We start from the raw sequence: 24,288 nt of genomic DNA, 5'->3' as shown, positions 1-24,288 counted from the left end.
GTCAAAAATGGTTTATTATATGAATTACAAAGCGGTTTTAGAGGAAACTATTCTACTGACTCATGCCTGATACATTTGACTGATCACATAAGAAATCAAACATCAAAAGGACTATATACAGGGATGATTATGTTAGATCTTCAAAAGGCTTTTGATACAGTCGACCACCAGATATTATGTCTTAAATTGAAGGCGATGGGTATTGAGTCGGTGGAGTGGTTTCGCTCATATTTAACTGGAAGGACCCAAGCTAGTCATGTGAATAATACTATGTCGGATTTTGATAATATAGTTTGTGGTGTGCCTCAGGGTAGTATACTGGGTCCATTGTTATTTTTGTGTTATGTGAATGATATGGGTATTAGCATTAGTAAAAATTGCAAGTTAATTTTATATGCTGATGATAGCGCTATTCTATTCTCTCATAAGAACCAGAAGTGATCAGTTCTGTTTTAGGTAATGAACTTGCTAGTTGTAGTAAATGGCTGATAGATAATAAACTATCATTACATTTAGGAAAAACAGAGTGTATTCTATTCGGCTCTAGACGTAAGCTCAATAAAATTCAAGATTTTTCAGTTCATTGTAATGGACATACAATTAAGGCACAGGACTCTGTTAAATACTTGGGAGCTATGTTGGATAAAGACCTATCTGCCACTTCTATTGTTAATAATATTGTTAATAAAGTCAATTCAAGATTAAAGTTTTTATATAGGCAAAAGAGTTATTTAAATGAATCATTAAGAAAAACTCTATGTAATGCACTCTTACAGTGCCATTTTGATTATGCTAGTTCGTCATGGTATTGTGGACTCACAAAACAATTGAAGTGTAAACTACAAATTGCTCAAAATAAGATTGTGAGATATATATTGAATTATGAATGTAGAACTTCTCTGTGTGTTTCAGATTTTAGTTATCTAGGTTTTTTAAATATTGAAAACAGGTGCAAGCAACTTAGACTTAATCATGTGTATAAAATATTAAATGACAAATGTCCGGCATATCTTAAAGAAAATTTTAAAAGGTGTAATGAACAACACCAGTATAATAGTAGAGGTAGTAGTACCAATTTTTATGTGCCAGCTGTAAATGGTTTTACAACTTCAACTTTTTATTATAATAGTATTTTAGACTGGAACCAGTTACCTCAATGTATACATAATACTAAGAGTAAATATGCTTTTAAAAAGGAAGTTAAAAAGCACTTGATTTTAAATATGAAGTTGACTGAAGATTCCAGTTATATCTATTTTTAATTGTAAGTATAGTCAAATGTAGATTTTATGTGATATGATTTTTAATGTGATAATATTGTTCGTGTAATATATGTATGTCTATGTACTGACAACATAATTGTGCACTTACTCTGCATAAACTGTATCTATTACTATTATTTAAATTATTTAAATACTCTTATCCATTATGACAATATTTTCAAGGACCCTGTTGGAAATAAGCCGCAAGGCTTTTACAGGTTATCCTGTGTTTTAATATATGTCATGATTGTGCACTAGTCACCAATAATATCTGTGATATCAAAGCTGTGTTAATATATTATGTGCTGTTATAAAATTCAATGTATGTGAGTAATTGTGTCAATGTGATGTATATATTTACACGAATAAATCTATCTATCTATCTATCTATCTATCTATCTATCTAACTGAGCATAGATAGAGAGCTGACATTCAGGTTTCGACGGGTAACCGAATCAATCAATTTTTCTTCTATGAAACACTCCTTTACGAATGGGTATCTGCTTTAAATATATAAACCATAGGCTGGCAGAGCCGCGTACCAAAATTGACATGCTTTCGATTTTGTTGAACCGGATAATTGTAATATTACACAAGGGCTGTTTACTATGAAACGATATGTGTCAATTATGGTACCTAGACATGCGTGATACAGAACAGGTATCCAAGTGCAAGGTGTATGTTCCATGTGTTGATTCCCAGAGTTTCCAGGATTGTTATATAAAGAGAAATTTTGGTACTTTTTTTCAAAATGCTGACATTGTAACAATGCATTGTTTAAAATCCCGTTATATACAGTTCGTTTTGGAATGCTAAAAGACATTGGCTAATAGCTGATAGTTGCGTAGGAGGGGGTATCCTGACCCAAAGTATCTCTGCATTTTATTGATCCTTTCAGTGTCTTTAGATGAGTTATTCCCCTTTCGAAATATTTTGACCACAACAGGATCAAATTATACAAGTTTATGTGGCAGAGGAGTTAGGATACACTATTCCCATTTGTATAATGTAATCATTTAAAAAGTACCGGCAATGTGCGTTTCAAAATGACAATATATTTTTCTTTATTTTCTATCTTTGTAATTTAAAACAAAATTAATTCATGCATTTGTGATTACCTCTTTAATAAAAAGGAAATTAAAACTTTCCATCTTCTCAAAACTTAGGAAACTTCGACATTATTTCTATATTTACAACACATGCAATACACACATTTGTTTATTTGAATATAATTCAAACTAGATTTCGTACAAATCAACCAGAAAGCACTGCAAAGCAAAGTTTTTGGTGAAAATGCAGCTCAAAGACGTTTACTATCGTTTTGCAGAAGAGAATTTACACACTGTTTCGTTCGAATCTCTCTCCAAAAATAATGATTCTCAAAATTTACTATAAATGCACTTTGAATAAGAATACTAGTACCTTATATATTTAAAAAATCGAGCTTGACCAAAGTTATATCCATTCCTTACATAAATCACGGGTCTATGGTTTGTGCTATATGGTCGGTCTGTATTTAATACATGGTTACTGGGCCCATAGGTTAAAAATTTGAAAATTAATTTATGAGATTTAATAAAAACTTGTCAGTCATTAGTCAAAACTGTTGGCCCAGGGTCCAAATCAAATTAAACTAGTATGTACATGACATTGTGTTTTGGAAAACAAAATTATTGTTGTTTTACATTGCTTAGCACATTTGATTTATATAAAGACATATACTTGGTGCTACCTGAAGGCTAGTGTCTGACTAGCTTAATATAAATCAGTTTTGACTAAAACACATTTTAATACAATTGTATATTAGAAACGTACCAATGCACGAGTAACAAAACTTTAGTTAGCATTTACACAAATAAATGTAAAACCTAAACAAGATATTTATGTAACTAAGCAAAGTATAGACATGCAGACCCGATGTGTGTTTATTTGTAAGTGGTAACGAAGCTTTCGCGAACTCCGAATTGATTAATTTAATGATTTGAATGATAATGTTCTGCATTTAGAGCCAGTTACATGCATCATTAACTATGACGAACATACTCCATCAAACTAAGTCTCCAATAGTTTTCTTGGATCGCTTCTATGCTTCAAAATGATCTTCTTTATGTATTTTAAATGCAAATTTATATTGAATGGACTCCTGTAATAATCTTTTACATGTCTGTTATAATGTTATCCTTTCAAAATTCATTTTCCATTTCGCATAACGTTTGTATATCAAAGTCGGGATATCACTTTGCCGTCGGAAGTTCAAACACTTTTATAGAGTCACTTGCAACCTCTGTCAGCAAAAATCTTATATGATAGTTCTTTATAAAATTCAAGTGCAATGGTCCTACTACTTGTTCAGTTTTGGCGGGAAAGATTCTGAACATTTCCCCTTTTTCATTACATTGGTACACTGTAGAAGATTCTAGACCACAAATGTAGAGTTTTCCATGTCTGTCAATAGCAGCACTACGCGGTGTGTCAATATCCGGGTCATTGTAAACATTTTGAAGTTTTCCATCCATGTCCATGCAGACGACACAACCTTTACTCCATGCCCCGCCAGTGCATGTAACATACAAAAGTCTTTTCTGCTGATCGGCAACAACAGAAACGGGACATCTTATATTCTCGTCTGCATGCTTAGTTAGCAGATACGAGTTTAACTCTTTACCTTTCATGTCTAGAACAATGACAGAATGTCCATCTCTACCAGTGGTCACAATTACGAGGTTTTCTAGAATATCAATGCCCCAACAATCCAGCCTTGTGTTTATTTTTCGTTTCATTGCGAACTTATCAATTCCAACATTTATAAAATAAACTTCACGTTTCCCTGGTAATGTTACAGCAATTTCCGTCTCAGAAACAGCTGCTAGATTTAATGGATTGGAATCCAGTGCTAGTTCAAAGGTTACATCAAAACTACTGCTCATCATTTTAAGCTTACTATTGCTGTCGTCTGCTAGAATAATTCGTCCGTCTGAAAGTACCACTGTACTTGTGACGTTACAAAAGAATGATTCCTCCTGCCCACTCGCGCTATGCTCACCCAACTTGACAACATGTTTACTTCTATGACGCTTACCATTCTCTTTTTCTTGTGTCTGTGATTTTGGTACAAATCCAGGGAGAAGATGGTCCTTCTTTGTCCTGCAAGGTATACAAGAACGAAAATCAAAATCTTTATATGTAAAGGAAGCTACAACGTTTTAGGATTTTACCTTTTTGTTTTCAAATGTGAGCAATAAAAGTCTTGTTGATATTTTTAAAGCCTAGATGCAAATGTTAACGTCAAACACGAATCATGTTGTGGATAAGGTATAAGAAACAATAAGGAACACAGCAAGTATTTACATATCACAAATGTATTTACATTGAACTTATAATATAAATAACATTCTGTAGAAACGTCCAGCACAAAGTAGTCTTGGCGGCATAGGAATGCAGTAATGGCTGACAAAGAAAGCGCCAACAACTTGGCTTACACGCATTATTGAATAAGCGCACTACATATACTTGGTTAAAGCATTGAAATTGAAGAACACAAAAAGGAAAAGTAATAAAATGAAGAAAACCTTTCTATATTGATATTTCCAAACTTTTCCAGACCTTGTTTCAAATCTTCTATAAGTGGATCGAAAGCCACCGTCATGTTAATGAAGCTGAAAGTATCGTGTTCACTTCTAATACTTTTGCCAAAATTTGCCATTTTTTCTTCTACACTGACAATAATTTCTGCTTTTTGTACCTACGTAGAAAATTAATATTTTAATTTTTATGCAATAGACCGAGAAACAACAATTTTTAAAATAAATGATAACACTCAATTTATTTTTACATTAATTATTCACTAACTACATTAAAATAACATACTTTATTGATTAGATCAAATACAATCTTTTAACGAAGCGAGTACATAAAATGGCTCGGTCAAGGTCACTGACAATAGTTGTTGGTTCAAAATACATTCGTTTTGGGAAGACAAATTTAGGTGAACCGATACCATGTTTATATCTTCCTGTGCTGCAGCAATTTGTTCAATTGAGTTGCTTATGTCAGCAACCACCTTTCTGCATCGCGCAGTCTGTTCACAAAGGTGTTCGCATTCTTTTTTATACTTTTCATCTGAAATATTAGATAAAATACTTATCATAAAATGCTATAAATTGATACATTTTATGTATGCTTTAGAACTTTTATAGAATTCTCTATAATTCTGCTCTGAAATATTAGATGCAAAATTTCTATGATAATAAAATCTGGAAAGTAGATCCCTCGGAATCACCGAGAACAAGACAAACAGTGAAAATTGCAGACTCGGTTTGATTGAGTCTGTTCATGAGCAGTAATGGAAAATGCAACACTGCCCACGCCCCTAGCACCGGCTTAAGAAGTATTCAATCTTCAAATCTAAATGAGTTGAAATCAATGATCCCGAAGGACCAGAAAATATAACAACACTGAGATGAAGTCGGGGCGACTTTTCACGGCCGCCACACATTTTAAGGCAGACTGTTGTTCTGAATTCCAGATAAAAACGTGTTTGACTGAAACCAGTTTAACTTAGTGTTACGAATTAAAAAATAATATGACCATTTCATGATAAAGTGGAATACGTGCAGTGTAAAAATGTTAATCCACCGTGTATGAAATACGACGCTTCGAGCTGGTATTATATTACTTATCATAGTTTAAGTATTATTTACAGCTGATTGTTTGATGCCCTTTCTTTATCACTCCAACTCCTGGTAATGAGATAATTCCAAATGTTAATGAAATTTAAAGTGTTCAGTCAAACAAACATCTGAATAACTCGATCAATGATCATTAAAAGGTAATAGATACTCGATCATGAAGCAAATGCCAGTCTTAAGGTATTTTGTTCATTAGCGTTAAGGTTATTAAAACAAACGTGCTGTATCTGTTAGCAACATTCTTCAATATTAAATTTAACCGTCTCAGATAGTCTCATTGTGTCGGTCTTGGCAAGCAAAACAATTTGACGGTTTAACAATTTCCCAGTAGTGGATTTACCTTTCCAAGGCAGCTGTCCCACAAGTGTTCCTCTACTTGTTTTCTTTGTACATGTCCAATTTCTACTTTTCTATGCATTTTGTGTAAAAATGCAAATCAATTACCATACAATAATATACTGATAAAGAGTTTCATTTCGAGGATGCTACGGTCATAAAACATGCGTGGATATTGTTACTGAATAGTGGTCCTTCTTTACCTATTTTGTTAAGTATCTTTTCCTCCAAATCATTCAGTAAAGTAGGACTTTTGTCCTCAATTCATTAACTTCATCGATAACGTAGGTATACGTATTATGCAAAAATTATTCAGGGGCCACTTGTATCGCAGAAAGATGTTTCTTTTAAAGCCTTCAATATTTTAAAATTATTGCTTTTTTGGTGAGGTCGATATGTGGATTTATCGACCTGATAAATCCACATATCGACCGAACTTAAAAGGCAACAATTGTTTTATTATTAAATTCAGCCTACTCATAATTATAAACATTAAATACAAATATCTGCAACCTTTGGTCATTTTTAGTGGTAAATTGTGTACGACGTCGCATTGTTTTGACGTCACAGCTGGTGGTCAATATGTGTTTTTGGCTCCGCCTTCGAGTCAGTAAGACTTTTTATCATTGATCATGTGACTACATCTAGGAAAGGACTATAAATATATAGATTTGATAATAAAGTCTGATGTATGACCCTCATTTCTATATATAGATGTTACTAGTATATAAAATATAATACGTACCATCACCACTTAATATCTTTTCCACTAAATATTGCAGCACAGTATGAAACGTGGTCCTCATTTCATTTACTTCATAGTGCATTAACATGCTATACAATAAGTTTCTAACTTCATTGATAATGTACAAACATGTTACACAAACTATATTATTACCTTCCCCTATACCTATTTACTTAGTACATGTATGAAATGTGGTTCACATTTCCTTTACATCATTGATAACGGATAAACATATTTTACAATTCGTTACATTTACCTATATCAAAAAGTATCTTTTCCTCCAAATCTTTCAGCATAGTTTCAAGGTTGGTCCTCATCTCTTTAACCTCGTCGATTAAACAAGCTCTATCCTTCTCCAAAGAATCTAGGTTCTGTCCAGCTTCAACTACCATATCTTCAAACAGTTTCTTGTATTGTTGCAGCATATCATTGTTTTTCTGACAACTTCTTTTGAATTTTCCACTCTTTATAAAAGTCTCAAGTTGAACAACCTCACATCCTTTGTGTCTAGTTATCAAGCATGTACTACAGCCAATTTCTATGTGACTCTCGCAGTAAAATTCAACAATTTTTCCTGGATGCAATCTGGAAATAGATATTTGGAGTGATTAGTCAACGAAATACAATACAAATGGTGCGATATGTTTAATGTACACAATACAATCTGAAAACTGCTTCAGCATGGAATGACAGAGTTTTCTGGGACAATGTTTGTGCTATATTCTTGTCCTGTTGGATTGTGGAGTATTTTCAATGTACCCTTATAGTAGAGTTCTGCTTAAGTCGGGCATGAGGAGTATTTCACGTTTCATTACCTCTAATCCACAGACGCAATCAAAACGAATATGTTACTGTTTCTTGGTTATGATCTATACTTCTAAAGGATATTCTTACAGATTTACTAGGATACAGACAGACAACTGAAAAGAAAAAACACGATTTAAATTTACCTGCAACCTTCCGAACGTTCAAGCTGTCCTTCAAACAAAGACAAAAATAATTCATTAGAATTAACACGATCTAAATTTACCTGCAGCCTTCCGAACGTTCAAGCTGTCCTTCAAACAAAGACAAAATTAATCTATTCTTTGGAAAAAGCTTTGCCCATTTGTCACGTGGCCTGTCTGGTTTTGGAATAGTTGTTGTTTCTCTGCACATTGGGCAAGGAAAATCTGTTTTATCCGCTTCAAAAGACATTGTCCGTGTGATGTATGTATGGAGACAACCTTCACAGAACGTATGTTGGCAGGGTAACATACGAGGAACTTTAAACATATTAAAACATATTGAGCACTGAAGCAGCTCTGGCTGTCTCTTTGTTTTAGATGTCCCACTTCCCATCTTTTCTTATAACAAAATATTGTGTCCTAATCAAATAATACTATTTATCAGTATAATATTGTTCAACAGTTTAAAATGTTGTACTCAAACTCAAACTTTTTCTGACACTAGGTTACACCAATGTTAATAGTTAGCCATATACAGCTGTTTCAATTAAACGTTTTTGTGACACTAGTCTACAGCGACTTTCACTTCACTTCATTTCTCCATTAAAATGACATATCACAAGCTCGATTAAATCCATTTGAAATGGTATTAGCGCAAGTATTACTTTTTATTGCGCAGGATTTGCATTACATTTGGAATACGTAGTACATTTACGCAACATTTGTCGATATTTACAACTGCACCAAGCAGCTAAAAATCCCTTATTGTTGGCAACATAAATAAACTGTACTTATACACTGTCTTTTTATGTAGTATCAAGACAATGACACTAAAGTAATTGTTCCGACCAAACCGACCAAATAGTCTGCTTATACTTTTTACTAATGAGAACACGATATCTACAAAAATCATTTATAAAGAGGCGTTATTGGAAACCGAATCTGTCATTTCACATTTTTTTGTGATTAGTCTATTGTTTTTAAGCATATTAGTGGAATTGATAAAATGTTACTGTCAGGGTAAAATGTATGCTATATTTTATGTCTATTATATCTCTACTTTGATTTTGCTAGACTAAGTTCGTTTTAAAGATCCGTTTAAATTTTATAGTAGCAATTATTCGCGATCTTAAAACGCTCGACTGCTGCAATCTTCTGATGATGATGGTTTTTCATATAATACAAACATCTTTGGCTGTTTGATATAGGCTTACTATCTGTAGTTTTCATAGATGGGGCTGAAATAAATGTAAAATCTAGTGTGGAAGCTGAATATAGTAGAATAATGTAAACGAAAGACGAACCTAACACAGTAATTAAAATGTGTTAATAGCGGTTTGAGTTATAACTATTCAGGTATGGAATACGGTTAATAAATCTAATTATAGAACGCTTGCTGACATGGAGAATTTGACACACGCCTGCAGTGCGTATCACAAAAGAAAACAACAAAATCTCAATCCATTCTTTGAATATAACCATCATTGTTAAGATAATACCTATTCGCATTCTCCGTACATGATTTTGGCGTCCTTAGGCCGTAGCAGAAAATACTTTCTTATAAAATGTAGAGAATGGACTCCGTGACTCCATCTGACCAGAGATAATAATAATCATCATCATAATTATAATAATGAAAATAACAGCAATTACAGCTTGCTTTATACATACGTCGAAATACAAAAGTTTTTGTTACCCTTGTTATCTTTGTGAGAGGACAATTTAATACTATCATTTTCTTGGATACTCTTTATTATTAATCATTTATGAAATCAACCTGATTGAACTAATATTCTAACTGTGTCTATTTTTTATGAATCCATTTAAAATATGTATTTGTCCGCTGTCAAAATATACGTTTCATTTGTCATAAAGGTCCTGGTCTTGCATATGCCGTGAAATGCACATAGGAAACTATTGTTTTAGAGGTAACGGTATAGTAACCAGATTAGTAAAAGTTCATTGATTCGACAGCAGATATGCGTGCTAACCGGTACGGTATTGTTTTTGCCTAAAATGTTTACGACAGATCTGTAATTGATATTGCTTATGTCTGTTTCACTATATTAGTTGATACAGTTGAGGAATTCCCAACCAACCGATCTTTGTAAAAACTAAGCTAACAAAATATTTGAGTAAAGAAATTTGAACTGCTTGTCTGAAATAAATGTGGGATTATGTAATTAATATTTACAATAATTAATTATACCTACTTATGTGCACTTTGGTCCCTATCAATGTTATATTGTCTTAAACTTTTACGAACTGCCACGCCAGTGCATGTATCAGTATTCAGCTTGGTAACAGAATACACGTTATATTGTTGAACAGAAGCTGGAAAAAAATACTGACAGTCAAAAGTTCCGTAACTAATCGACATAGTAAAATATCAAACGCTCTTGGAAATGCAAATATATTTTTATTAAATAATATAATTGCAGTTAAAATTAGTTAGAACTTCTTTCTTTGTTTTTCTTCTCTTTTTCTTCTTCATGTTAGTAATGCAAAGGGTCCACTTTTGAACATTATCATGCATTTGACTACATGCAATAAAACATATCGAGGGTTGAGCGCAATACTACCAACTCCTTCTTTGTTTAGTAGTAATCACGGCAGTATTGCGCTCAACCCTCGATATAAAAGTAGTCAGGTACAAAGCGCCAGAGGAGACGCTGCAGCCCAGCATATAGCCCGAATGGAAATTGTTGCTGGGTTGAAAAATGGAGTGCAAAAGGTGTCGATGTGTCCGTGTGTCTTACAGAAAATGAGTAGCCTGAAGCCATCCATACTTCGTCGCCTGGAGCTATGTACTACTAAAATATTATATTACATGTATCTGTTTGTTACGGGCCTTTAAGTTCCCGGTAAAACACAGACCGCTCAGCGTTGAAGCGCTTCCAACTGTATATGTTCCGGCTGGTATGAAAGTCTCTTGCAGTTGATTGTTTTTTTTTTTTTTTGTTTTTTTTTTTGGGGGGGGGGGGGTGGGGGGGGGGGGCGGTAACATCGCGCAGACAAAGTTTAGGTCATATGGCGACGTTCCAGCTTTGATGGCGGAGAAAGATGGCGGAGAAAGACCCTCAGGTGCCCTTCTGAACCACTGACCTTCCATAAGTCAGCTGTATGGCTTACTAACATCAAGAATTCAACGCCCAGAGTGAGGCTCGAAGCAACATCGTTGAGGGGCAAGTGATTTGAAGTCAACGACCTTAACCACTCGGTCACGGAGGCCCCCTCTTGCAATTGAGGCATCTTCAGTGAGTAAATGATAGGTATTGCGGTGGGCCTAATTATCCGTCTTAAAATGTACTCCTGACTATCTTGACTTGTCGGCATCCGGTTTTAAGGTGTATTATGACCTATCTCTACTGGTAAGGATTTTTGTGTGGACTAAGAGTGTCGTGTGGAACTCACAGTCCTTATGACAGCTGGCGGGCTCGACATGTTGTCCGTGGGCATCTTGCTATGTCCTGTAGAAAATATATGAAATTAATTTTAATTTAAATGAAACTCTATATTTTACAACATTGTTCGTGTTTAGATTTGTTTTTCTTTACGTTTCGGTACATGTGATCTCTTTTATAGATTACTTCTGAAATGTCCTCAGTTTCACGGGGCAACTTATTTTCTTCACTGATACGTACTTAGATATTCCGGCTTTAAGTTTTAATACATTTCCTCTCAGGATGCTTGCGTGTAGCTCTTCATCTCTTAATCATTGTACTATCGTTTTCCTGAATATTTTAAAATGTGTGAATGTTATTATTAAAAGTAATTACACAATTTTGAAAATCATGAGCTAGACAACAGTCCAATTTTAATAACAATTAGGAATCTTTTCGGAAGTGCAAAAATATCATTAATTAGTTTTAGTCCATTTTCATGAATTTTGTAACCCTAGTAAATACATTGTATTTTGAAAATACAATAGAAATACTATACCCGTTCGCTCTATTATGAAGTAAGGAAATTATCGAACTTTCGATCCAACAACAGGCGCTTGAAGCTCTATCAATAAATATATGCATTACCACATCCCACCAACCTAATGTACTATGAAGAGAGATCTAACCTGCACATATATTTTATTGATAGAGCTTCAAACACCTGTGATCCAACATACAGGTATATCTAATATCATAGTTTTTTTTCTAACAGTTTATGTTGCAAATGTTATTGTATCTAAGAAGAATGAAAACTTACATTTTCTCATAGACAGAGACGTTTTATAACGGATTTAAAACATCTTTTAAAAGACGTCTTTATTTTTTAGGTAAAACGACACAAAAAAGATGTCTTTTTCTGGTCACAGATGTCGTCCCCTTAAAACATTTTAACCAAATAAAGACGTCTTTTTTCTGGTCACAGACGTTGTGACCATAAAACTGTGGTGTAACAGGGTCTAATGGTTCACTCTACTAGCTATCAGCAACAACAACAACTGATCTCTATAATAACTACTATTTAATATTGTACTAAGTTCTAAGATAATATATACATCAATGTCTTTCTTCATAATTCACTAACATAGTTCACTAACATTTCCTCAGTTATTAACAGAACTTCTATTCTTCAACGTTAATTGCCTCGGCGCTAACCTAACTTATTCATTTTGCGTGTATCGAACATACGCATCTAACCTAACTGAATACCAGAATGATACTAAAGCTCTGCCTCAAAGTATGCTGTATTTAAGGAAAACTGTCTATCGGATGACTAAAATGTTTTTCTCGGAGCATACACGCAAATGACCACTAGTAAATAAACATGTCATAATTCCTTTTTAGTCAGCTTGCCAAAACAATTAGTAACTGAACAAAAACAACAATCATGACGTGGACAGAGGGTAGTTAACCTGGGCGAGATATCATGACCTGTCACTTTCTCATATGACCAAGTGCTGAAGTTATTTTAAGTAGCATTCCGAAATTCTTTTGTGTGTGACTTATAACTGACCAAAAACAAAATGAATAATGCTTATCTAATAAGTATAATGAATTCTTAAAGTCATTATACAACAAAACAACCAAATAAAGACGTCTTGAAGATGTCTTTTGTTTGCTGGGTATAGCTTTGGGTATTGTATAATCACCCCTTGTATATGGTGCCTGCATGCTTTTTAATTTTGTCTTTTGGCAGTTCCTGTACATGTGATATGCAGGCTTCATAACCTCAGATCCCCTTTCTAAATTCCACTTTGTTTATTTCTGCCCATTGTTTTCTCGTTTAGGGCAAACCGATTATTTTAATTCGGGACCATACGCTGCTTTTCATGGAATTACACGCTAGTGTATCATTAAAGGAGCCATGTGCACCGCCGTATGAATACATCTGCAGATGTCTCTAAAAAAAAATTGTACTTGTAGCATGTGTAAATGTTGAGTTCTACTCCACCCGGAGCTACTCTAGGGTGTGGACGGTAGCATGCATTTCAACTACCGTCCATGAACAGACTCAATCAAACCGAGCCAGCGACATTTTCGTTTTTGTCGTGTTGAGCGACCTGTGGAGTTCCACTTTTTTCTATTTTATATAGTGGATACATTAGTCTTTGTACCGTACGTCTAACCTTTAAGCATCTAAGCATTATTATATACATATTGTCATGTATTCCTCATTTACATGTGATAATTATGTAAATATGTTCTGTTTGGTTGATAGAGCTTTTACATTTTTACCAGCTGCAATAACTTTTAGTGTGTTTTATGCTATGAAAACAAATATTAAAGAGTTTTAATGATGCAACTACTTCTTTATATTATTTATTATTATTATTACTACCTTTATAAATAGTCACAAAAAAGTAGTCGGTTAAAAAGCTCTTATGAGCTTATGTTGTATTGTTGTAACCTATTGCCGACTTTAAATAAAGCTTACTGCAGTACGTACTTACTTACTTACAAGTTTACTTACTTACAGTACGATTTAAAAAGAAAACAGAAATGATAAATATACAGTACATATTGTATCAAATTGTTATTATCTATTTTTGCAATTACACAGATCACATACATTAGCACACATTATATAGTAAAACAAAGAAAAATAATTTTAACAAATCAATTTAAATAAAATACAGAATTTCTACTGCACAAATTAGAACTTGTCGGCTAAAACCTAAGAACATTGTTCTTCGTCATAAATGTTATAATCAGGCATATCTGTGCAGAGTTACCTCGCTTGCAAGAAAATAGCAAACAGAAATCAGCAGGTTTATTTTTTTTTTTTTTGCATTTGCGATGAAATTAATAAGATTTTGCATATTTCTATTGAAAAATGAAATAACTTGAAACCAATAGAATAAATTGTAGCTACAAGTCATTGCTGTCAACGCTTCCTTTCAAAGAAAATGCTGTCCTGACCTTCGTCTGTGTGGCCTTCACCTTTCATTTTTGGCAGTGGCTAGAGAACCGGAATCGGTTCCCTAGACTGCGAAATTATTCGTCCGGAACTGGTTCTCTAAGCAACATACCGTGCATAGGCTAGGGAACCGGAATTTTATTTCTATGCATAATGCTGCCGAAATCCACTTTGTTACTTGGTAAGTGTCATGCATATTATTATCTACATCTACATCTTTCACCCAACCGTCGATTTCCGACTATCACTGGGCGGCGATTATCTTAATTAATTTTATCATGCCCTTGCATTTATCTGCGTTTACTGTCTCCAAAAGTGTACTCGCCGCATATATACCGTGTCTGCCGTATTGGAATGATATAAACTAGTACGAATGAATGCATGAAAACTACTTTGCAGTTTTTAAATGTTATTAAATTTTGCTTTAAACTTGTACTATGTTTAAATTATTTAAATATAAAATAATATTGGTTTGTATTTGCGTCATTACATGTTTATAGATGAACAAATTAATTTAATTGCCCTTAAAACTTCATACAGATTCTTTGATCACTTTAAATACTTGTTTGTAACACCTCGGCATTTCACGTTCAACGATATGTAATCAATACTAGTTAACAGGAATTACTTAATTTGTTTTAATCGTTTCTTTTATTGTCTTATACCTTTTAAGTTTAAATTTCAAGTTTATTTCGGCTCCAGTGTCGACGATTTCGCATTCATTCGTACTAGTTTATTTTATCATTCCAATATGGCGGACAGTATGCGGCGAGTACACTTCTGGAGACACAGTAAACACAAATAAATAAAAGGGCATAGCTTGCTGAAATGGTAAAAATAATTAACTTATTAAGATAAGAATATGCACATGATACTTACCAAAAGAAACAAAGTGAATTTCGACAGTTTTATGCATAGAAATAAAATTCCGGTTCCCTAGCCTATGCACGGTACTTTGGCTAGAGAACCGGTTCCGGACGAATAAGTTCGCTGTCTAGGGAACCGATTCCGGTTCTCTAGCCACTGCCTTCATTTTTATAAAAAATCTTGTTTATACTTTAAAGAGAAAAAATAAATATGCAAGTGTTATATATCATTGGCAATGTCAAGACAAATATAGTGTTTTTTTCTCTTTATTGTAATTCTACGATACAAAAAGTTACAGGCTTACCCTTACTCATTTCAATTTCGCTTCTAGATTTGGCTTGTTGGGATGACCAAAGAGCTATAAAAATAAATAGATCGGCAACTTTAAAGGCATATAGAGCAAATCTCGCCAAAAAAACATGGGAACTGAATGAGATCTCGTTTACCGGAAGTGACACGTTCTCCACGCGCCATTTTATATGCGAAAGCAATTATTCATCAGTAAATTAATTATCACCGTATGACCACGCTTCTTTTGATGGTAAGAAACGTGTACTTTGTGTCTTAAGATTATTTCACATTAAACTAATGTTGTTTTAGAAGCTATCATGTATTTTAAATGTAGTTTTAAAGGTACAAATTGTAACTCTATGCTCGCCAAGGTTTGTTTTTACTAAGATAACGCTGATTCACGCCCTGACACGAGATCACGCGAGATTACAGCCAGTTGCCATTCTGTGTATTTTATACCTCTTTGGGATGACTTATTTTAAATTATTATCAGATATTTTATAGTTGTCATCCGGCTAAGCCTTACCGTATCTGCATTTTACTGTTAGAAAAACAAGACATTTAAAATCCAAAAAAGTCAATATACTGGTTTAATTGCTCCAATAAATTAAACATTAATGATCAGGTAGAAACTTCAAATGGGCTGAATATAACTCATAATTTTAAATTAGAGACTTAAATCTTTGGAAATATGATGTGAACGGTTGCGAGGAGATATCTATTCCAACACCGGTTTCAATACACAGTAGAATGCTGATGACACTAAATTGCAGAAACAAAACACAAAATATACATTTAAAAAATGTCAGCAAGGCAATGTTTGTGAGGAGATATCTGTTCCAACACCGGTCAACATATAAATTCATTATCAGAGATGTAATCATTACAAATACATTGTACCTGCACCAGAAAATGTTCCCAACAGATTTCATTTGGAATTTCCTAACAGAAATATGCAGAATAAGTTTGGATGTGACAGGACAGTGACAGTCTAAAGTTATCATGTTGTCCCAAAATGTCCTATTATTTGGACTACATGCTTATGTATTGAGCCACTATTGAGATTTTTTCTAGTGTTCAAGATAAAATGTAAAGGTAAGCTTTATTAAACATCACATATGTTCAGAAGACAAAGTTCTTGTGGTGACCATTATTATATCTAGTAACAGATTCTTGCTGGGCCTATTTTTTCTCCTGGTACAATGTTTTAATTACTGAGTGCAAAGCAAGATGACTAAAAAATCAGCTTCAGAGATGTTTATATAGTAGACAGAGATTTTTATATACAGTAGAACGCCCCTTACTGGTCTTTAATAAACCAGTGACACGTAGTGCTTGAACTGACCATATGTGATTGTCCATAATGTCTTTTCCACAAAAAAAACATTTTCTTCATATATTATGGTCTGAATTATGACCACCGTCTGCTGTTTAAGTGTTTTATTTCAAACAATTTTTTTTCTTGGCCTGAAGCAACCCTAAGTTAACCACTAGACCACCACATTCCTTATCAATATATGAAGTGATTTGGCTTCAATGAATTTGTATAGAAACATACATAGTTGAAACTCCATATCTCAAACTCGTTTATCACAAAATTCCGGTTGTCCCAAAGACATTTTCAAGTCTCGTCCTGAAGTAATGTGCACAAAATATCATTTTAAGTCAAATTTTGGTTATTTTGAGGCAAAACGCTTGATCCCTTGGAATTTAAGGTATCTGTATTTAAATATATCATTTCAGACTAAAGTGCTGTTTAGTAATCTATCAACACGATGTTGAGAGTATTCCAGTACAGAGGAGTAACTCACACAGCACAGGTATGTTCACTGCCAGTACTTACCCTTTTAGTGGTAAAAGCCTCTGCGGTTTATATAAATTATTATTTTCATTTTATATATTTCTTCTAGAACTGTATGTAGTATTAATATTTATTATCTCATTTGAAATTTTTTGCGAAAATAAAATGGTAAATTATTAGAGTAAATCACTATTTCTTTAATTAAGAATGGCAATGTTTATTGCAACATGGGCTGTGGAATTAAATCTGATACGCCTGTACATACTGGAAACCTAGTTTATCTAAAATTTGTCTTTTATGATTGGTATCTTTCATACATATGAAAAAGTTTGAGTTATTTTATCGAAGAAGTTGCTGCCTACCTGTGGATGTAGAAATATCCATAGAGAACCTATAGACGAGAAATGGAAGACTGCAGCTGCCAAAGAACTGAAGGGGAAAGATGTGGAGGAAACGTTGATGTGGAAAACACCAGAGGTGAGATCTATTTTCAGAATAATATGACAGACTAGTCTTAGAATGAAAACTAACCATTAGTTAATTCCAACAGTTTGTTCAGAATTAACCAATCACATGCTGGAGTTTTAGACAGTGCTTGTATCTCAAATTTTATGACATCAGCTTCATGTTCAGTGACAGCCTCACTCTAGAAGAGTATAATACTGATCACTTAAAAGTTCTGTACATGCACAACTGTAAGGGATAACTACATCTAAAAGTAACTGTTTTTAAAACTGATGAAGCAAACTCTGTCATTTAAAATGTGATGATGTCTGCCAGAACAGCCTTAAAGCTCCTCAGTGTTCAGTTTTAGGCAGAAAGAACAACTGTGGCTGTGTTAGTAATCAGATTTGCGGCAGGGCATTTAGTTGAACTGTTGGTTTTGGATTCTGGCAGGTTTCTGATTGCCATAGAACATAAACAAGATTGTGTCTAATTTTATATAGCCTGGTTGCTCTTGACATGTTGTGTCTGTGCTGAAGTGTGCCCCACTGCATTTCATCCCACATATATAAGACCGCGCTTGTACATTAATCGTCAGCTATTCACTGAATCATCTCCCTACTGGCTGATGATATAAAATTTACATCAGCAAAGTTAAGGTCATATGATTCTGGAAGAGCCAAGCTAGCTTCCAAAGGCAGTATCTAAAATATGAGGTGGGCACCAATGAAGACTTCTTCATGTAAAGGGAGTTAAAGGCATGGCATGACTTTAGCCTGTCTTATTTGAAATTACTCGAAATAAAAATAAACACACATTGCCTCCTCTTTATGTTTAATAATTACCTTGCAAACAATTCTATCATAACAACAAATGTAACAAAATAAAGTGATCATAAGTTAAATAATTAATAACTTTTTATGTCAAAAATAAGTAACCTCCTCAATGGGACCGGGTACGCCTGAGGCTCCTGCCCAGCTGATGAAGGTTAATGAACTTAACTGCCTTGCCACAGTTCTGAACATACTCAACAACAAAAATTAAATATGACAAAAATAAAGTTATCCGTTAAGTAATTAAAACCTAATTCAATCTTAAATACGCAGTAACATTTTCAACGAGACAGGGTAGGCACAGAAGCTCCTGTCAAGTTGGTTTGAAGGTTCAATTCCATTTACAAATATTATAACAAGATGGGATAGTATTATAATAAGATGGGTTGTAACGGCCGCTCTAATTTATCCCCCCGCCAAAGGCGAAGGGGATATTAGAAATGCTCTCCGTCCGTGCGTCCGTCCGCAACGATCTTTGTCCGGAGCATAACTCCAAAAGTACTGGAGGGATTTTCTTCAAACTTCATACACTGATAGAACACATTGGGAGGAAGTGCAGTGTGCAAGAACAATAACTCTACCTTGCCTATTTTTTGAGTTATTCCCCTTTATCATATTTTCTTAAAAAAATTTGTCCGGAGTATATCTTTTTCATGCATGGAGGGATTTTGATATATGTTGGCATAAATGTTCACCACCACGAGGCGGAGTGTCATGCGCAAGAACCAGGTCCCTAGGTCTAAGGTCAAGGTCACACTTAGAGGTCAAAGGATACAAAAATGAAAACCTTGTCCGGAGCATTTCTTCTTCATGCATAGAGGGATTTTGATATAACTTGGCACAAATGTTCACCACCACGAGACAGAGTGTCATGCGCAAGATCCAGGTCCCTAGGTCTAAGGTCAAGGTCACACTTAAGAGGCCAAAGCTCAGATACAAGAATGACTTTGTCCGAAGCATTTCTTCTTCATGCATGGAGGGATTTTGATGTAACTTGGCACAATTATACACCATCATGAGACAAAATGTCATGCGCAGTTCCTTTCTTTAGAATTACCTCCCTTTGTTGTTACTTTAAATAGCTTATATTGTAACTTTTTCATTACTAGTCGTAGGGAAAAATCGAGACCACTTTTCTGTAGTACAACATGCATGCTACATCCAGCTTTGAGGTGTATTTTGACCAATCTCTACCTGGTAAAGATTTTTGTGTGGACTTGCAATTTTTTTTTTTTTTTTTTTTTTTTTTTTTTTTTTTTTTTTTTTTTTTTTTAAGATTAACTTCCCTTAGTTGTTACAATAACTTGTATTGTAACATTTTTATAATTGACCGTAGGGAAAAAACAAGACCACTTTTCTGTGGTACAACATGGATGTTACTTTCCAATTTTATGTGTATTTTAAGATATCTCTACCTGGTAAGGAGTTTTTTGTGGAATTAGAAAAACAAAAGACTTACAATGATTACCAAACAACCACAAAATTAAAATTCCATTTGCAAATACAGCTGCTAGAGTAAACAAATTTGCTGTGACGGGCATATATTGTGACATTCTGGCACTAGTGTTCCCTGTTAGCTTTCCATTCTTTCTTTTTACAGTAGCCATATAGAAAAACGTCATAGCTTTACTGTTCATGAAAATTGATAAAATTTAGCAGTAAGCCACCTCACCACTGACTTATTCTTTCTTCCACATCTTTAAAACCCCTGATGCCGACCACAACTAAATGGTTCTTCAAAGCTTTCCCCAAAATTAATACTTTCAGACACTAACTTGCCAGGAACTTTAGCCTTCAATTATAATATGCCCAGCAGGGGGATTGGCCATGTCTAACATGGCTCTTGTTAAACTTGATAGGGTAAGCGCGAGGGCTCCGACCAAGTTGATGAAAAATTCACTCGACGGGAAGGAGACCAAGCGTGACATGCCAGTCAGTCCGAATAATCAAAAATCATACCTTAACGGAAAATATGTTACTGCAACGCAATGCAACAACTTAAACAAACTAAAGTTAAATACCAATTGCGGTTCACGTTACTTTAGAGAAGTTTGGGACTTTAAACAAGCGAGGCTCCATTCAAGCTCATAGTCTTTTTACTCACGTTGTTGACGTCGAAAAACAAATCATCAAAGAGAAAGATAAGCAACCTTACATTACCTAAATCCAATTATTTACTACAGTGTTCTACTGTTTATTAATGCCTGTTACACAACCCCGAGCAATATAGGTCCTACCACACTATAAGAATAGGTCATAATACTTAACTAGGGAACGGCATCAAAACTGTGATATTCTTCTGCAATCTTACACTACATTACTAAATATTTACTGTAAAAATCTTTATTTTATTTAACGATGCCTTTTTACGCAACGCAAAGCAATCTAGGTCCTACAGTACTATAAGAGCCGAACAAAGTGATCCAAAGCAACTTCGAGTCATACGACTTTATTAAAGAATGGCATCAAACCTGTAGTATTCTATTGCAATCTAAACTAATTATTTACTGCCGAAAACTTTGTACTATTTACTGATGCCCTTTACGCAACTCAACGCAATTTGGGTCTTGCCGTACAATAAAAACCGGACCTGTTGACCCAAGGCAACTTCGAGTCACAACAGTTTATTAAAGAATGGAATCAGACCTGTAATATTCCACTGCAATCTAAACTAAATACTTCCTACAGAAAACTTTGTACTACATACTGATGCCTTTTACGCAATGCAACGCAATCTGGGTCTACCGCACTATAAGACCCGGACCTAGTGACCCAAAGCAACTTCGAGTCATAACATTTTATTAAAGAATGGCGTCAAATCTATAATATTCCACTGCACACTTATCTAAATACTTCCTACAGAAAACTTTGTACTGTTTACTGATGCCTTTTACGCAATGCAACGCAATCTAGGTCCTACCGTACTATAAGAGCCGGACCTAGTGACCCAAAGCAACTTCGAGTCATAACATTCTATTACAGAATGGCATCAAATCTATAATATTCCACTGCACTCTTAACTAAATACTTCCTACAGAAAACTTTGTACTATTTACTGATGCCTTTTACGCAATGCAACGCAATCTAGGTCCTACCGTACTATAAGAGCCGGACCTAGTGACCCAAAGCAACTTCGAGTCATAACACTTTATTATAGATTGGCATCAAACCCGTGACATTCCACTGCAATCTTAACTAAATATTTACTGCAGCAAACTTTGCACTATTTACTGATGCCTTATACGCAATGCAACGCGATCTAGGTCCTACCGTACTATAAGAGCCGGACCTAGTGACCCAAAGCAACTTCGAGTCATAACATTCTATTACAGAATGGCATCAAATCTATAATATTCCACTGCACTCTTAACTAAATACTTCCTACAGAAAACTTTGCAATATTTACTGATGCCTTAAACGCAATGCAACGCAATCTAGGTCCTACCGTACTATAAGAGCCGGACCTAGTGACCCAAAGCAACTTCGAGTCATAACACTTTATTAAAATATGGCATCCAGCCTGTGAAATGTCACTGTAGTCTTAACTAAATATTTAGTGCAGAAAACTATGTACTAATTACTGATGCATTTATACAATGTAAAGTAATCTAGGTCCTACCTAGCTATAAAAGATATACCTAGTGACCCAAAGCAACTTCGAGTCAAAACAAATTATCAGAGAATGGCATCAAACCTTTGGTCTTCTACTGCAATCTTAACTAAATACTTACTGCAAAATCTTTATACTATTTACAGATGCCTTTTTTGCAATGCAAAGCAATTTAGATCCTACTGTACTACGAGTGCCGGACCTAGTGACCCAAAGCAACTTCGAGTTATAACACTTAATTAGAGAATGGCATCAAAATTGTGGTATTCTACTGCAATCATATAAATACTACATAAATAAATTTTCACTGAAAAATCTTTATACTATTTACTGATGCCTTTTATACAACACAAAGCAGTCAATGTCCTACCGTACTATAAGAACCGGACTGAGTGATCTAAAGCAACTTCGAGTCATAACATTTTATTAGAAAATGGTATCAAAACTGTGGTATTTTACTGCAATCGTAGATAACTAAATATTTACTGCAAAGTGTTTACTGATGCCTTTCATGCAACGCCAGGCAATCTAGGTTCTACTGTACTATAAGACCCGGACTTAGTAACCCAAAGCAACTTCGTGTCATAACACCCAAAACATTATGCTATTGTAGTCTTAGGCAAAGCAAACTACACAACAGCGATTAAACTCGTACAAGCAACGGTTTGCAAGAACGTATGTGGCAATTGCGATGCAACAAGCTAACTACATTATTGAAGCTGTCATGTCCCCTCGGGTACGAATTGGAAACGACCGACGAGAAATGATAGCTGAATGTCTAACAAAGATGCTCTAGATTAGATATAATTATAAACGCTTACTAAATGCATTTAATATAGATATCACGCAGTCTCCCCCCTGCCAACTTGAATTCTCCAGTTATATATCGTGATAACGTAGAGCGACAATTAAATTATTATGTCGTAGGCTACCATAAAAGCATAAAATAAATAATTTTATCCCTTCAAAAGCAAGTTCCATAACAAGCTTTAAAACAATATATTTGCAATGAACGTTATCAGATTGAGAATCCAGAGTATACAAACACTTGGCATTTAAATGCACATAATTAAATAACACACATTAAAATTGATAACACATCTTATGTTACTGTTTATCTCCACACTTGCTGAATGGCATATTATCCGTGTTCCACATCTAATCATTGTCTTCAGCAGTCCAATACTTCGAGCAAATATGTGTGAAATTGTCTTGGAAACCTTTTGATTTATTTGTACACTCATCCTCGTCAAGTAATGATCTGAAATATATGACTAGAGCAGAAAATCTGTCTCAACTCTCCTACTGAAACAGCTCGAGATAGAGAGAGGATAATATAACAATGTTGACAAAATGAACATATATGTAAATTATTTGGAACTGGTAAAGAAAATTAAATGCACTTCCTTTTGCTATGTCCTTGTTTACAGAAATTAAGAGCAAAGCATATTCCAGGAAATATTGTATTGATTTATGTCTACTCATTTATTATCCTTATAAGCAGTAGCAATAAAACTACAATAAAAATGTTGCCATGTACGCATACTATGATTTCATAGAACGTAAACGTTTGCTTTAAATATAATAATATGTACTATATACATGAAACTAAAGTATACAAGTTAATAGGTTTATTTTATGAATAAGATTTGAATTTACGTCCCGTATTCCATAAATGTATACTGCTAATTGTATATACATGCATATTTTAATTTTGGGCCGGTGGCCGCTACATCAAATAAACTTCGTCATTATCATTGTCATATTGAAACTGGACGGAAATGCATTTTATAAAACAGAACATTGCAAGCGGCGCCTTTGTAATCTCATGGGGTGTGGCGGGTGGGCAAAATTGTCAACTTTACATGTACTCGCTCAGCCAACGTACAAAAACAGACAGAGAGCTGCACGAGAATTCCCAGCTTTTTACGCAAGTTTAACAGACTGTTTACCGATATCAAATTTAACTAGCTACAGGCTTGTATAAACTCGGGTACCAATTTATAACGATAAGCGCGAGGGCGTATCGGTTCCATAGCAACGGACGTGACATTTGATTTCTCTAAAAATAAATCAAATTATTTTAAAAGAAAAATAATTTTTA

The 24,288-nt window shown here is 34.4% G+C and overlaps 2 protein-coding genes across 6 annotated transcripts in view; one reads left to right on the top strand and one right to left on the bottom strand.

Moving 5' to 3' along the window:
• Positions 1-2,369: 2,369 nt before the first annotated feature.
• LOC123532569 (tripartite motif-containing protein 5-like) lies at positions 2,370-9,059 on the bottom strand. Its single transcript, XM_045314025.2, has 5 exons — positions 8,062-9,059; positions 7,288-7,616; positions 5,260-5,381; positions 4,832-5,004; positions 2,370-4,406 (listed from the first exon to the last, which is right to left on the bottom strand). Exons 1-5 carry the CDS (start codon positions 8,370-8,372, stop codon positions 3,497-3,499), a joined length of 1,845 nt encoding a protein of 614 aa, XP_045169960.2. The 5' UTR covers positions 8,373-9,059; the 3' UTR covers positions 2,370-3,496.
• Positions 9,060-14,121: 5,062 nt separating this feature from the next.
• LOC123531348 (methylmalonyl-CoA mutase, mitochondrial-like) overlaps positions 14,122-24,288 on the top strand; it is a 43,400-nt gene continuing 33,233 nt past the window's right edge. For 2 of the 5 annotated variants that reach the window (XM_053517062.1, XM_053517066.1), the window contains exons 1-3: positions 14,122-14,189; positions 17,240-17,316; positions 17,646-17,774. In XM_053517062.1, coding sequence (XP_053373037.1) covers positions 17,272-17,316; positions 17,646-17,774 — 174 coding nt within the window. In that variant the 5' untranslated portion in view covers positions 14,122-14,189; positions 17,240-17,271. Of the gene's footprint in view, positions 14,190-15,608; positions 15,747-17,239; positions 17,317-17,645; positions 17,775-24,288 lie in introns of those variants that run through there. The other 3 variants (XM_053517064.1, XM_053517063.1, XM_053517065.1) reach the window with 3 other exon arrangements.

The sequence above is a fragment of the Mercenaria mercenaria genome, chromosome 11 (assembly GCF_021730395.1).
Source record: "Mercenaria mercenaria strain notata chromosome 11, MADL_Memer_1, whole genome shotgun sequence".
Taxonomy (NCBI): domain Eukaryota; kingdom Metazoa; phylum Mollusca; class Bivalvia; order Venerida; family Veneridae; genus Mercenaria; species Mercenaria mercenaria.
The sequence above is the reverse complement of the archived record's forward strand: the minus strand, read 5'-3'. Positions and strand labels throughout refer to the sequence as shown.

What these genes read in the sequence shown, in the direction of transcription:
- LOC123532569 (XM_045314025.2), bottom strand. Translation starts at nt 8,372, where the DNA reads ATGGGAAGTGGGACATCTAAAACAAAGAGACAGCCAGAGCTGCTTCAG. An exon ending in CACAGGAAGATATAAACATG is followed by an intron (nt 5,005 to 5,259) that starts GTATCGGTTCAC and finishes TTTTCTACGTAG; the next exon opens with GTACAAAAAGCAGAAATTAT. An exon ending in GGAAATATCAATATAGAAAG is followed by an intron (nt 4,407 to 4,831) that starts GTTTTCTTCATT and finishes TATACCTTGCAG; the next exon opens with GACAAAGAAGGACCATCTTC.